This window comes from Manduca sexta, chromosome 18 (assembly GCF_014839805.1).
Source record: "Manduca sexta isolate Smith_Timp_Sample1 chromosome 18, JHU_Msex_v1.0, whole genome shotgun sequence".
NCBI lineage: Eukaryota > Metazoa > Arthropoda > Insecta > Lepidoptera > Sphingidae > Manduca > Manduca sexta.
The window spans coordinates 2,141,380-2,156,830 of NC_051132.1; the positions used below are offsets into that span (position 1 = coordinate 2,141,380).

General features: G+C 37.3%; 1 protein-coding gene across 3 annotated transcripts in view; it reads right to left on the bottom strand.

The window, feature by feature from the left end:
• Positions 1 to 15,451, bottom strand: part of LOC115447102 (facilitated trehalose transporter Tret1) — a 41,874-nt gene that overhangs the window by 2,446 nt on the left and 23,977 nt on the right. For all 3 annotated transcript variants that reach the window (XM_030174033.1, XM_037439988.1, XM_030174034.2), the window contains exons 3-8: positions 4,985 to 5,140; positions 4,447 to 4,649; positions 2,305 to 2,491; positions 1,710 to 1,831; positions 894 to 1,070; positions 217 to 309 (exon numbers count right to left, since the gene is read on the bottom strand). In XM_030174033.1, the coding sequence (XP_030029893.1) occupies positions 217 to 309; positions 894 to 1,070; positions 1,710 to 1,831; positions 2,305 to 2,491; positions 4,447 to 4,649; positions 4,985 to 5,140 (938 nt within the window). The remainder of the gene's footprint in view (positions 1 to 216; positions 310 to 893; positions 1,071 to 1,709; positions 1,832 to 2,304; positions 2,492 to 4,446; positions 4,650 to 4,984; positions 5,141 to 15,451) is intronic.

Consider the following 15,451-nt stretch of genomic DNA (forward strand, 5'->3'; position numbering starts at 1 on the left):
GTCTGGAATTTGTGCCCGATATGGCGATAGGCTCGCCCCCTATCACATCATGGGACGGAACACACTTGGCGAAAAGTGGGTGCCATGGTTGCGCCTCTGCATACCCGTTCGGAGATAAAATGCGTGATGTTGTGTGTGTGTACAACTGTTTGTGGGCTATTGCTTCATCAGCAGTTCGTCTTGTCATTCAGTTGTAATAAAAATTGGAGTACTTACCAATCCGACTGCAGTACCGCAACTAGAGATGAGAAGCAGCAGCCTCCTGCCTAACCTGTCTGCCACCAGGGGAGTGATGGCTGACGCTCCAATCTGTAACACAGGTTAACTTATTAGTCACTATTTAATAGTAACATTATTAACAGATTACCAAACAGGGTTTTAAGTCTTCATGGATACGATTCAGATTCAGAATATCCTTTCGAGAAGTAATAACGTAGGACTTGGTACTTTTATAGTAGGAAAAGAATAGAAGGTTAGAGAGGTGATTATATTAATCATTGATCGAGTATCTTACTTTAATGAATAAGAGTTACATCTGGAATACGGAGGCTCAAGTTTATAATCTTGTAGACACGACGGTAATTCGAGTATTATTCAGAGAAGGAAACTTACCCAAAAATCAATCTGTATGCATATTACAAGTCACAATTTAGCATTTAATCATTGCCCTCCATTTATTCGTACAATGAAAGTAGAGTTATTAGTACTTACGTGTCAGAACAGAAGTAGGAAAGCGAATGGGATAAGAATGCGAGGGAATTTGATTCATACCAGTATTCTATTGTCCCACTGCTGGGCTCGGACCTCCTCTACTACCGATAGTTTAGGTCTTAGTCTAACACGCCTAGTAAAGGTTGGCTCAAATACATTTGAATTCATGAAACTCCAAGTACCTGAACAGCACCAATGATGATGGTAGCTGTCGCCGGTTCCAGCGCAGACCCGGTAGCACTGAAGATATCAGTCATGTAGAAGAGCACGGCGTTGATACCCGAGAACTGCTGCGCGGTCACCAACACGCAGGAAATGTAGAACGCCTTGAAATTCCCGCCTCGGAACAGATCCGCGAACTGTAATATACAGGCATAGTTTACATCGTTTTTTCATCTATCGTACATCCTACTAATATTATAAATGCTAAAGTTTGTGAGGATGTATGTATGCATGTATGTATGTATGTTTGTTCTTCTTTCACGAAAAAACTACAGAACGGATTTGGATAAAACTTTACTATAATATCGGTTATATATCAGAATAACACATAGGCTACAATTTATAGTGATTTTGTGTAATTTGGTCGTAATATAACGATACATATCAAGTAAGTCGGAAAAAAAAATATCCCGGAAAACTCCTACACGCGGGCGGAGCCACGAGCAAAAGCTAGTCGGTTCTATTTAGAGATTAATCATAGGCAGCAAGGCGGGAATATAAATTTCAGGAAAGGGCACATCCCAGTTGACCTCTCTTGACTGACTTCAGATAGGATCGGGCCCTTCGATGTGCAGTTCCTATCTACTAAACATCTTGCGTGCATGGTTACTCTATCCATCGATATTTGTCTTGCATATGGATGGTCTTTAGACCTTATATATTACTCCACTTGATATCATCTTCTGCACCCATAACTGGCTGGTTAGTAGAGATTGCAGTAAATCCTCCTTTACATATTAGGTATAAAGTGCAAATAAATAAAAGTCCATTTGTACCGTAGCAGTTTTCTCCATAGCAGCCCTTATGTCTGCTGCCATGAGGTCCAATTCGCCTTGAACTCCTGAGCGCGACTTGCCACGGATCTTCATCAGGCATTCGGCCGCCGATTCATTGTCATCTTAAAAGATAAGTAAAGGCAAATGTGGCTTGTTGGCGTTATCCATTTGTATAAAAAAAGCCGAACCAAAATGTGACATTTCAATTTTACTGTTGTTTACTATACTTTGTGTTGTTGAAATGGGTATCAAATAACAATATTTTTTTATAATAATAATATTAAGATGTCGCCATAAAAAGAACGATATTGTTTGGTTTATTTGAAAAGTTTTAGAAGAAAATTTACTAAAATTTAATTAATTAAAACTATTTTTCGGATTTTATCACGGATTTATAATTTTCTCCCGACGTTTCGAAGACTTTGCAGCCTTCATGGTCACGGAGGTCAGTCCCCCTCGAGACTCCGAAACATCGGGATAAAATTATAATACCAAAAATCTATAAAATCCAAATAGTTTTATTTCAATGTCTAACACAAGTAAATATAAGAAATCACTATAAAAATATATGAATAGTTTAGTTGTTATAATATACCTTTAGTCAAGTAGTAAATTGGAGTCTCCGGCATGAAGAAGAACACCACGACGAAGGCGACGACACACGCTATACCGATGTACTGCACTGCAGCATAACTGACAGAGGGACCGGCGCCGTACACGATGATGAACCCGAAGGTCACGAACAGTTGCAAGAAGGAACCTAGAGCGCCGCGGCTGTCGTCCTATACATATTTAAGCTTTAACCACTAATTAATATCTATATATCTATGAATAATATATAAATGAATCCTTATTTCCCTCGGTCACGCCATTACGCGTGAGCGGCTGGACCGATTTCACTATTTTTTTTGTTGTGTTTGTTATTGTAAGGATCTTATGAAAGAAAAAATTTAAAAAATTGCGCGGAAAATTAGAAAAATTAAGAAAACTTAACGAAAATATTAATTTTATATATCTGTCAATTGTTTGAAATATCTGTCTGCGATTGACAGAACGCGCGCTGAAAATTCATAGTTTAGACGGGACAACATCTGTCGGGTCAGCTAGTAAATGATACAAAGATTTTAATAGTAGTACACAAAGGATTTCGAGCGAAATCAATCAGGCAGCTTAAGACCGCGCGGGATGGATAATCACTGTAGATGTCCTCTGCCCCATCTAAGGGACATAGGACCTGAATGATAAATGACACATAGTGGCCGTAGCCGAGATGCTTTTCTACAATCTAACGCTCAGTGGCGAAGGGTGAAATTTTTCAAAAGGTAACCCGGTGTAAAAAAAATTGGCGTCAGTTAAGATATCGGGGCAATTTATCGGCAAACAAAAACTAAGACAACGGATTAGTCTTGATTCGAAATCAACAAACGTTGACATACATACTAAATTACCTATTATGCGTAAATAATTGAAACATTCATAAAATCGAACAATAAACGAAGATAATTCTCGATCCATTAATCAAAATATAAGTACTTACCTATTAATTAGTTATAACAGCAACAAAAGTAAGTATTAAAATTATAACCACACTACACTAAAAGTATCTGTTTATTTTCAAATTAAAACTATAAATGTAATAGAAATAGGTATCACGATCGCCAAACAGACCAACAGTTTAAGTCTACCTACATGATAAACTTATATAATTATCAATTTAAATTATAATCAAGAAAGGTTATTCGTTAACTTTTGATTGTATCATGGTGCTACTTTTAATTCAGTATAATATCATATTTATTTCCTTCTAACAAACATTTTGTGTCTAAAATCAAAAACTTTCAGATCTTCATCAAATATTTTACCATCTAAATACTAATATGTGAAATCACCGACTAATAATATACTTACGTAAAGGTAGACATTAAACTGATCACAGGTAGTTATTTCCATTATAATACACTTTTATTTGTAGTTTCTAAATAAACAAAGCGCTGGTAACTAAATATCACATAACTATCAAAAATAAAATGAATATGACAATTTACAAACACCGCACTTGGTAGCATAATAAATTATGACGTTTGAAGGACGTAAAAGCGACAACTATACAAAGTCGGTTAACGTGAAGCCGAACTAGCTCGGGTTACCTTTGCCCATATCTCCCGCGCGATTTCGACAAACACTGGCATAGAAAGTCATAGAAAGTGCTGCCATCTATATTAAAAACATACTACGACATTAAGCCGCTTGACAGCGGGTTACCTTTGCCTGTGGCGTCACAATTTCACTTAGGTAACGGAATTTCTGGGGAACTAAATACAAGGTACGCCATCTAACGTCATTTAAAATAAGTAATTGATATCGATTAAATTAACAAACAACGGGCTAATGGCCGATAGATGTCATTATTAAGTTATCAATTATAATTATTAAGTTAAGCTATTATAATTATTGTCCATTGTCTGATATGTTGTAAATTTATATTTGCCTATTAAATATATTGTTTAGTATCACCGAAAACCTAAAAGGGAAGCCGGTGGGAATCGGCTTGTATGGACGCTTCGCCACTGCTAACGCTCTAATAAAACAGAAAGGAAATTACGGTACAACATATCGATAAGCCTATCGCTACGTCATTCTCATACATAATGTTAGCGTTAACGATTCGTATAAAGGCATTTAGCCACGGCCTAAGGTACAGTCATCAACGAATAATAATTAATAATAAATCACTCACCGTGGCTATTTCAGCGCAGTACATTGGCCCAACGGTAAAGAGTATTCCGACAGCGAGACCCCAGAAGATTCTGCCCGCGTAAATCATGCCTACACTGCTTGCAGTCAGCATCAGGATGAACCCGATGATCAGGGGTATGGCTGAACTGAGCACGCCCCATTTCCTTCCGATCTTCGACGCAGCAAAACCGCCAATGAACGGTCCTGGATACCAGTAGAATGAAAATGCAACTGCGTATATGGTATTTCGGTTTCAAGTAATTTTGACTGATAATCTGTATTAGGCCAGCGTGGTGAACTAAGGCTTAATTATACTCAGTAGTGGGCGAGGGCCGTTTCCAGCAGTTGGACAACTTTCTCCCACGGTGTTTCCGCGTTATAAATTGTTCTTCATGAAACGAGGTTTAAAAAAGTTTTTCACGGTAGGCAGCGTTGGCTGTGCCCCTGGCACTGCCGACGTCTATAGACAACAACTTACCACCAGGTAGACTGTTAGCTGGTCTGCCCTCGTCAGTAATAAAAAAATATATATAGCTTACCAAATATAGCACCGACAGTGAGCAGGGAGCCGATCCAGGCAGTCTCATCGCTGGAGACGGGCGCGCCCACGATCGTGCTGTTGGCATCCGTCAGTTTCGGATTGATTGGCGAGGTCCATCCCATGCAGAAACCCGTGCACACTATGCCGATGTTCGCTAAAATCAAATCAATTATATATAGCCTTACTCGTTGCGCATCCATCGATATCAATCAAACATAATATAACTTCCTATTAATTTAAAAAAAAATCTAAATGGGTTTAACTTTTGAGTTTCTTTATTAAAAAAATCAATTGTTTTCTCATTATAACATTAGTCAGATTTCGGGCGTCTCATCGACTGTTTTTTACTCTGCCTAGTGTAACTCAGTTTTCATGTTTGTTTCTAAAACGATTTAATTTAGACCAACTGCCTGTTTTACGTCAGTTTCCCTGGGCAATTATGAGAATATATGTAGTTAGAAGAAACTACATAAAGTGTAACTCGACGTGGGAATATAACCCAGAACATTTCCACATGTAGAGGCAATACGTGTCATCTACATGAATGTAGATAACCTATCCGTGAGATATTTCGTAAAGCCTTTTACTGTGCTAATTGGTAAATCATTATCTTACTAATGTATCTACAATTGCTGAAGGGTCCATATAAACTGATTACTGCCGGCTTCTCTTTATGTAGAATCTAAAATCAGAACGATTTACAAACTGCATCCATGCATACTAGTCCTTATATGTTATGTTGGGTTCTCTTTCGGAAAATTTCATTCTTCGTCACTAGTATCTACTATATTGATTGACAGAAAATTTTATTCTAAGGTAGGTTACTTCGATAGAAAATGTCGTAACGATGAAATAAGACCTGGCATTACTAACTACACCCAAGCTGCAGTATTTGCAGTAATTTGTAGGTTTGCGCTTGTTAGTTCAATGCGCGATGTGAGTGGGCGCGGTGTCGTACGTCTTGATATTGTTTGTTTACTGTTGCAACTGCATACTTTGCTTACCCTTAGCTCTGTCAATATTACGTCTTTATAGGACATGAAAATCATGCAAAACCGATTGTCATTTATATGTGTTTTTGAATTAATTTCTGTCAGAAGTGTTTTGTTCGACCTTGGCGGTAAATACTATATCAGGAATATTATGTCGATCAGCGAGATTTTCGAAGTTCGCAGAAAATATACCGGCTTATTTTACTGTAACCTGCAACTCCTGTAAGCCAAGATCGAAACTAGCACGCAATGGCAAGTGAGGTCCAGCTACTCTATGGGTATAGTAATACGTGTTCAACCTAGATAGAAAGATGGGGACGGCCTGGCATGATGCACGTGTAGGACCATATCGCGAATGTGACTCATCCGAACTTAGATCACATGGAAAGACTGGATATAGTTATTTCCTTCCGAAAATCAATTATTAGAAGATTGGTGGGACAGTCTTGCTATTATGAAAGTATAACAAACTAAGAATTAATTGTTCGTTTGCAGTATAAAAAATAAATGTTAGCAATTATAGTATTTGAATTTTTTTTTTATTTATTTGAAAAACTTACAGTTTACAACAATATTAAAAAATAATAATATGAAGGCCATTTACAAGTTTTTACAAGTAGAGAAATATAAAAAAAACTAAGGATCGGTTCATGTAGTACATAGAAAAACGTTAAATTACCAACTCTGTTTCGTATTTGTCATTACTAAATCTGCGTTACATTCTAAAGCTGGGCCTGCATTGTGTCTAAATTAAGGGATATGCTCTCGTCCAACATCATTATTTAATAGAATCAGCGGCAAAGTAACAATAACATCGGGTCAGGTTCAACTACCGTTCCACAATTGGACGGTTTACTGAAGCATATTTGTCTTGTAGAGAGACAATTTGGTTTATATTCATTAAGCTATTATATTTTAAAATATGTTAATCACGTTGGCTGTACAAGATACTTTGCTTTTTCTGCAAAGAAAATAATAGGAAGAAATGTTCTTGTTAGGATTACCGATCATATCAATGTGAAGATAGACACTCTTAGAGCTCGCGTATGAGGAAATACTTCCAGTCATTAATCAATTATCCTGTCCAATAACGGATTTCTGACTTGTAGCGTCTTAATAAGGAGGCGGAACTCTATAGAGTCTATCTGGATAAACATCACGTTATTTTTTTTTATTGTAAGGCAATATATTCGTTGGATATTCTGAAGGGTTTAAATCGGCTTATGCAGCGCCATCAACTGCGTCTTAGTTATAAGGGTATGGCAAAATAAGTGTTCTTAGCGGTGATGCCAGTGTGATCCTGGATAATAATAATGTCGGCCCGTCGAGTGGCCCAATTCGCCCTCGTATTGTCTCTACAGCCATCAAAGAAAGAACAATCTCAAACAGTTGACGCTGTTTAAATCTAAATATACAGGCCAATGATGACCCAAGTAAAAGCTATGACCCTTCAAGTAGATCTGGATCTGCTTTGAGGTTATTCCACCTTTCCGCGGATGCTCATATAACAGTTCTAAAATAGCACGCCACGATGAAGATAACCGTTTATTTCCTGTAGCGTTCGACATTGAACTTCATCTGAGCGCGCAGATTCATGCCAGTACTATAATTATTGTAATTTTTTTCATACGTGACTATTTTAATGGACAATGGTGACCACACTGTCAGCTATTTAGTGCACGTTATATTTATACCGTTGTTATTACCAGGGTCACCCTACAAACGGTGTACAGGCGATCCCTCGGCTTAGCAACCACGGCAGTCCCTAGAATAGGGAGGGGATAGCTGGGAAGGAAGTGTGTGGGAAGGAGAAGGAACTATATTAGGATGAGCGGAGGGGAGAAGGGAGGAAGATGTTCGCGAGACCTTATAGACGTCAGTGTGAATTTGGCAACCATGAGGTATACACACTTTTACTGTGTGCCTAGGGTCGCGACAAATATCCCACCGTGCATTCGGTGTGGCGACCGAGCGCACAAGAATTGCCTCAGTTACACTGGCTTCAATGTTCTTGAAACAGGAACGCAACAGTAACTACACTACTGCTTGGCGGCAGACATAGACATTGCGGTGGTAGTTACCCAGGCGGACTCTCATATATGAGGGACCTACCACCAGTACGTCAATGAAGTATAAGGCATTAATATGTTATAAACTTTATTACAAGAGCATAAAGCACTTTTTTTCTCACATTGAATATCATGGCTACTGTACCATCTTGTCGATTAGTTTCTTATACAATAGTGTAATTATATTTTTTCCTACACGTTCACTGAAATATCCAGAGATTACACCTACTTTATGTTAGAATTGGTACAAACAGACTGACAAACTGACAATAATGACGAGCTACATCGATTTCCCGATATCTCGAAATAGGGAATTGCAGACCCTGATCTTCTGAGATGGCATTTCTTTTATACGGGTTGAGGAGTGACCTGTACCTGATGGTAAGTAGAGTAGGTTCCAGATAGTGTTGATTGATGAGATATGATTACCCATCGCCAGTCGATACAATTATGCCGGCCTATTTGATTCCAGGTTCCTTTGACGCCATACATACATGGGGAAAAGCGTAAACTAAATATCCAAAACCTTAGGAATGCTGAAATGATCCCAAGCATCCAAGTGTCCACAACCATTACCATAAATACCAGACAGATATAAAAGAAATGATCCCCCCATGGGCACCGGGAGAGGGGTGCAAGTGCACGTGCAACCCCCTGCCCAGAAGTAAATTACAAAAAAATATGTCACGGAATAAATATCGACCACCGACTTTTTTTTATGATAAAGCTTTTTCAAAAACCTACGAAATTTGAATTTGGGAAACAAAACTTAATAATATGTAGTATGGTGCGTAGGCGCAGATGCACCTCCTTAAAACAAATCTTGGCGGCGCCCATGGATCTACTGATCATTAAAGATGATGATGAGAGCGACGATGAACTACATCAAGACGTCCAATTTTAATAAATTTGAGTCACAAACAACCCACCGATCATCAAAGACACTGCCGACCTAGGAAAGTCTGAATGTGCCGTGGGTCGCACATTTGTCACATCTCCACATATTGTAACGTTTGATAACACTATCTACATGATTTACGACGGTATTAACTACTATTGATATAATATTTGCGATCGTCGACAAATAATTAGCGTTGCTAGTCGCTATCGTTAATTGATACAGCTTTGCTTACGTAATAGCCATGTTGGAAACGCTAAAGCAAATATTAACTGTTATTGCGTGACTTCTTTCCTGTGTTGCCCAATAGCAAGATCTATGATAACTGTGCATTCAAAGGGAATTATTATTTACCATCGTGTGTCTATATTTCAATTCTTAATATCAGTCTACTGTCGTACAGAGAAATCATTGAACTTTGATGAGCATTGCATTGAGCATTAAAATTATTTTCATATCCAAAGCGAATTAATTTCTGATAATTTTAATAAATACAGAAAAAGAAGGTGGATCTTTAATGAATTTTAAATTATTTGACCTTTTGGCAAAATAAAAAAAAATAAAAAAAATTGCTAATTGTTAAAATTAAGCGTGGGCACCTAATTTCCCGCGGCAATGTAAATGTCACGCCAGAAGGCTTTAGAACGAATGTAAAAGTATAAAAAATATACCTTCCATTATTAAATTTCATAATTGGCAACAGATTAAAAATAATAACATTCCTACCCTTCCATCTATCACGAAACGAAGGAATTGATAACCCTGAATGTATATCGATAATCTTTACTCCCACATTACAGAATAGATAAACACTGGAGGTCAGGACTCGGAACGTCACAAGTGAAAATAAAATTGTCTTAACGACGGTAGATATGATCAAAAGGGGTGCAGCCAATGGGCAATTAGTTTGCCAGACTAATGTATTTTTTTATTGCCTTAGTAAGCCAGCGAGCGGGCAGTCCGCCTGATGAACTGTTATTTTTATTGTAGACAAATGTGCAAGTGGTCCGATGGTTAGCGTTATCCGCCATCTTTGGACTAAAGCAATGCCAGAGGTACAGCCAAGCCGTTGCTTACCTGGAGGTGAGCACTCTTTGTAAACCTCGTTTAAAGGACAAGTCAGTTAATTGGCCCCTTCTAAAATCTATTTTTAAAACTCTTTATTAAACAAGACTTTTCTTCTTTAAACTCTTTGAAACATCCTTTAAATAGTACTAATATATCGGTAGACAACAGATTTGCTGCGTACTTTGTCTTGCTAAAGTTAAAGGATGGTGGTAACCGCTTATGATCAGACGAGCCAATAGCTCCACTATCCAATATAGAACAATCTAACACGAGGACATTCTCCGAAAGAGCATCAAAGTATTATCGCCCTGAATCTAAGAGTGACGACGAAAGTGAGACCAAAAATCACAACTTTTATTAAACACCTCTGTTTGAGAAGACTGCATGTACGAGTATAGAACAAAAATATGACACGGAAAAAAGTAGAGAAAAACTACCATTCAGGAAATTGGGTTGATCAAATGTTAATTTTTTGCAGAATTTAAAATACATAGGTACTTATAGTTTCATATAATAGATACTCAACACAATAAAAACAATAAACCGAAGATAAAAAAATACACATTGATAATAAACATGTTTAGGTATTAATATTATCAACACATTCTAATCGGACAAGGGCTTGTATGTAATATGAATTCAGATAACCGGTTTAATTGCAAGAGATTTTATTTAATATCAAGCTTGGGGCGTTGCAATCAAACCGCGTTTTTTATTGTATTTAAATAATGAGACGGGCTTACCGCTTCTCGATGGTAACCAGTTCGTATAAACAGTAGCAAGACCTAAAAAAATACTGTTTACTTGTACTTTGTATACTGGCACTCCATCGCATTTGTTACCCTGAGATAAGGTGTTATGTCTCATAATGGCCAGTAATTACACTGGGTATAAAAAAATACTGTTTACTTGTACTTTGTATACTGGCACTCCATCGCATTTGTTACCCTGAGATAAGGTGTTATGTCTCATAATGGCCAGTAATTACACTGGGTATAAAAAAATACTGTTTACTTGTACTTTGTATACTGGCACTCCATCGCATTTGTTACCCTGAGATAAGGTGTTATGTCTCATAATGGCCAGTAATTACACTGGGTATAAAAAATACTGTTTACTTGTACTTTGTATACTGGCACTCCATCGCATTTGTTACCCTGAGATAAGGTGTTATGTCTCATAATGGCCAGTAATTACACTGGCTATAAAGTCCTTGAACCGGAACACAACAGTGCATACACTGCTGCATGGTTGCAAAAATAAATATGGCTGTGGTAACTACCGAGGACGGATTCTCGCGTACAAGTGTACAAGAAACCTACCATCAATATTAATGTTGAGAAAATATAGCACAAAATAGTTTTTATAACTTAAAAGAAATGTTTTGTGTCATATTTTATTTAATTATTAAGTAGTATACAAGGAAAAGCCATTTCATCGAGAACGCGTATTTTCTGATTAAGGCGATACCTCAAGGTCCATTTTCATACATTTTGTTTCACCTTTAATCTGGGTAACTAAACAAGTATTGGCAAGTAAAGAAATTAAATTCACGTCTAGTTAGTGATTAGTTTTCGCAGTTGAAAGAAAAACGTAAAAATAATTAATATGCATGGATATTTCGGCCTTTAAAATTTAATACGACGAAATTACCAGTTACCCAGATTAAAGGTGAAACAAAATGTATGAAAAATGGACCTTAAGCTATAACCTTAAATAAATACCACAGGTTCAAATTGACAGTGTGTGTTAGTTTAAATAAATATGCGCTGAAATATGTTAGTGTTGACCTTAACTGCCTTATTGTTAAACATATTTGATCAACTATTGCGTAACTATTAATAATAGATGACATTAAGATAGGATACTCACTGTAAAATGCATTCTATTCTAATATATCAATTTACCAACTAACTGGTGGTAGGTCTCCCATATGTAAGAGCCCGCCTGGTTAAGTACCACCGCAATGTCTATTTCTGTCTCCGAGCAATAGTGTGAAGTCACTCTTGTGTTCGGTTTGAAGGACAATGTAGCCAGTGTAACTACAGGACATAATAATACTTAACACCTCATGTCTCAGGATGGCGAGCGCAGTGGAATACCAAACAATACTTTGTAATTCAAGGTGTTGGATGGTGTTTCTAATGTTCATGGGCAGTCGTATCGCTTACTATCAGGCGAACGGCAAGCTCGTCTCATCATTTAAAGCAATAAAAGAAATGCCCTATGCATAAAAATTAAAATGTAAAGTTAACTAAGTCATATTTGCTAAAGTATAAATATATTTCCACAATATTTCAACAAAACTTATAAACAAATAAACAAACCTTTATCTCTGAATAATATACCTACTATAGGGCTTTACACAAACGGTCATCATACACTTTGAATTTTTATTGTAAACCACAAGCTTGTTATTTATATAAAACCCACATAAAACAATAAAATAGCGCATTAGTGTATTTATATTATAGCCTCAAAGTTGTATTGACAAAAGTAAAAAGATAATACATTTTATTAAACAGTTCAAATAGCAACCACATAACACTAAATACCAGCGAATACCACTTACGCCCAGAGCCAGCCCTGGTGGGGGGCAATTCACAAAAACTATACATTTGTATCGAAAATACATATTTCGGAAATGTGAATAACAGCACGAATTGAATTACTTACTTATACTTAATAATTAATATATAATAATAATAATATCAGCCCTGTATTATATACTTGCCCACTGCTGAGCACGGGCCTCCTCTACTACTGAGAGGGATTAGGCCTTAGTCCACCACGCTGGCCTAGTGCGGATTGGTAGACTTCACACACCTTCGAAATTCCTATAGAGAACTTCTCAGATGTGCAGGTTTCCTCACGATGTTTTCCTTCACCGTTAAAGCGAACGATAAATTCACAAAGAATACACACATGATTTTTTAGAAAAGTCAGAGATGTGTGCCCTTGGGATTTGAACCTGCGGACATTCGCCTCGGCAGTCCGTTCCACACCCAACTAGGCGATAGCCGCTAATAATTAATGCAACTCGCTAAATAGTATATCCTGTAATTCAATACTGCAGTCAGACAATGTCTCTAACGGCATGGTAAGTATTGCCTTTAACGATAGCAGGGTATCTTTGAGTCTCCTGGTATTATTGGTATTAGAAGGTGGTAGAGATATTTCACATCAGATGGCAGTTTTGCTTGAATACGCTAGTATTCATCATCAAAATCCGATATTTTTGATTGTATAAGCTATTATACAATCAAAAATATCGGATTTTCATCGTTGCATTTATCCTACTGGTGGTAGGTCTCTGATATGTGAGAATCCGCCTGGATACATATTACCGTAATGTCTATATCTGCCGCCAAGCAACAGTGTGTAGTCACTGTTGTATTCCGGTTTGAAAAACATTGTAGCCAGCGTAACTACAATACTTTGCAATTCAAGGTGTTGGATGGTCTTTTTACTGTTTATGGGCGGTCGTATCGCTTACCATCAGGCGAACGGCAAGATCGTCTCATCATTCAAAGCATTAAAAAAATAATAAGTATCACAACAGTTCTCTAGTGGGGTCGCGACTCGCACGTCGCATTTCCAAGTCCGGCCCCGCGCACGCCACGTATTCTGCCACGTGGATGTTTGTGAACTGATTTAAAAAACGCTAATACATTGTAATAAAATAATTATATAGTCTGATAAAATGGCGTATAATTTGTTTTAATAACGAGGAAGAACAATTGTTTGTTGTAATAATTATCTTTAGACCTAATGTCAATGTCATAAAATTTTATAAGAGCGATCGCCATCTTGGTTTCGGGTAAACAAATAAAACTCGGCAAGTTCCAGGTGCGACTTCATGGTTGGAATTATTATCTATACTTACATTAGGGGCCGTTCAAGTATTACGTAACGCAATTTGGGGGGTAGGGGAGTCTTTTAAAACGTTACGATGCGTTACAGATGCGGGAGCCTCCTTGTACAAAGCGTTATGTAACTTTTTTTTTAATTTAAAAAAATAACAAAGGTATTTTAGCAACTTTCCGGTAATTCGTGTAAAATAGTTGTGGATATTAGAAAAAAAATGTAAATTTAGAGTTACGTAACTTGGAAGGTGGGGCGGGGATGCACCTGAAAACGTTACGGTGCGTTACATCTTGGCTCAAAAATCTTCATAAATTGCGTTACGTAATACTTGAACGGACCCTTATGTTATTTTTGACAAGGCTTTATTACGGCTTGCTCATGACTGGAAATGACCGATGCTTTATGGGACGGACAAGCAAAACGTAAGAGGCGCAGTTTTATTTCTACCCTCTTTCTGTGGAAAAGGGGTATTTTTTTTATTATACGGCACGGCAGAGTCCCTGCAGCACCTGATGGTAAGTGGAGTGGGGTCTAATGAAGGTCGACTGACGAGAGATGATTACCCCTCGACAGTCGACACAATTATGCCGGCCTGTTGGAACACGGAAGACGACACTTATATGGGCTACTATGGCGGGTTTTTATTTGTGTACGGTGGTCGTTATCTGGGCAGATATAAAATATATCCCACCACCAGCAAAATTAATAGCATTTTATATTTATAAATGCTTGAATATTGGAATTTTGAATTATTAAACAAATACTATCTATATATCGCCGCGTACCTCATCTTATATCTATATATATAAAATGAATCCCTATTTCCCTTGGTCACGCCATCACGCGTGAACGGTTGGACCGATTTCACTATATTTTTTTTATTGTGTTTGTTATTGTCACGAGAAGGATTTTATGAAAGAAAAAATTAAGGAAGTTGAGCGGAACGTTAGAAAATTTAAGAAAAGTTAATTTCAGCGATTGACAGAATGCGCGCTGCAAATTCATAGTTAAGACGGAACAACGTCTGTCGGGTCAGCTAGTCACTAATATAAATGCGAAAATTCATGAAAATGTTTGGATTTATATACAATTTTGAATATAGAATGTAGTACATACATTGTTTTAGAGACTTATGTAGCGGGAAAGACATTTCACGGCAGCCAAGCGGGGAGCAACACCTAGTGAAACTACAAGCATGTTGCGGTCATACAGAAAGGAGCTGAATAGAGGTTTCAATTCTTAGCACAATATTATGTTACTTTACTATTATGTATTCTCCTTAAAAAATATTTTTTACTGTTTTACATATTTTCTGCCCGAAATAATCAGCTGTGCACAATTATATCTATATTAAGTTTATTGCTGATGACACATCATTATATTATCTACATACCGCGGTTGTCGGCCAATCGAATAAATCCTTTTTAATTCTGGCAATATAATCGTGTACGTGGCAGGCTTGCTACCTCAGCATCGCTTATCTTTAGATTCTGTGGTGTTTAAGACCCATCCCCGCGCGTGCGGCCTTTAGCATACGTTCTATATATTTACGTAATGGTGGGAATACGAAG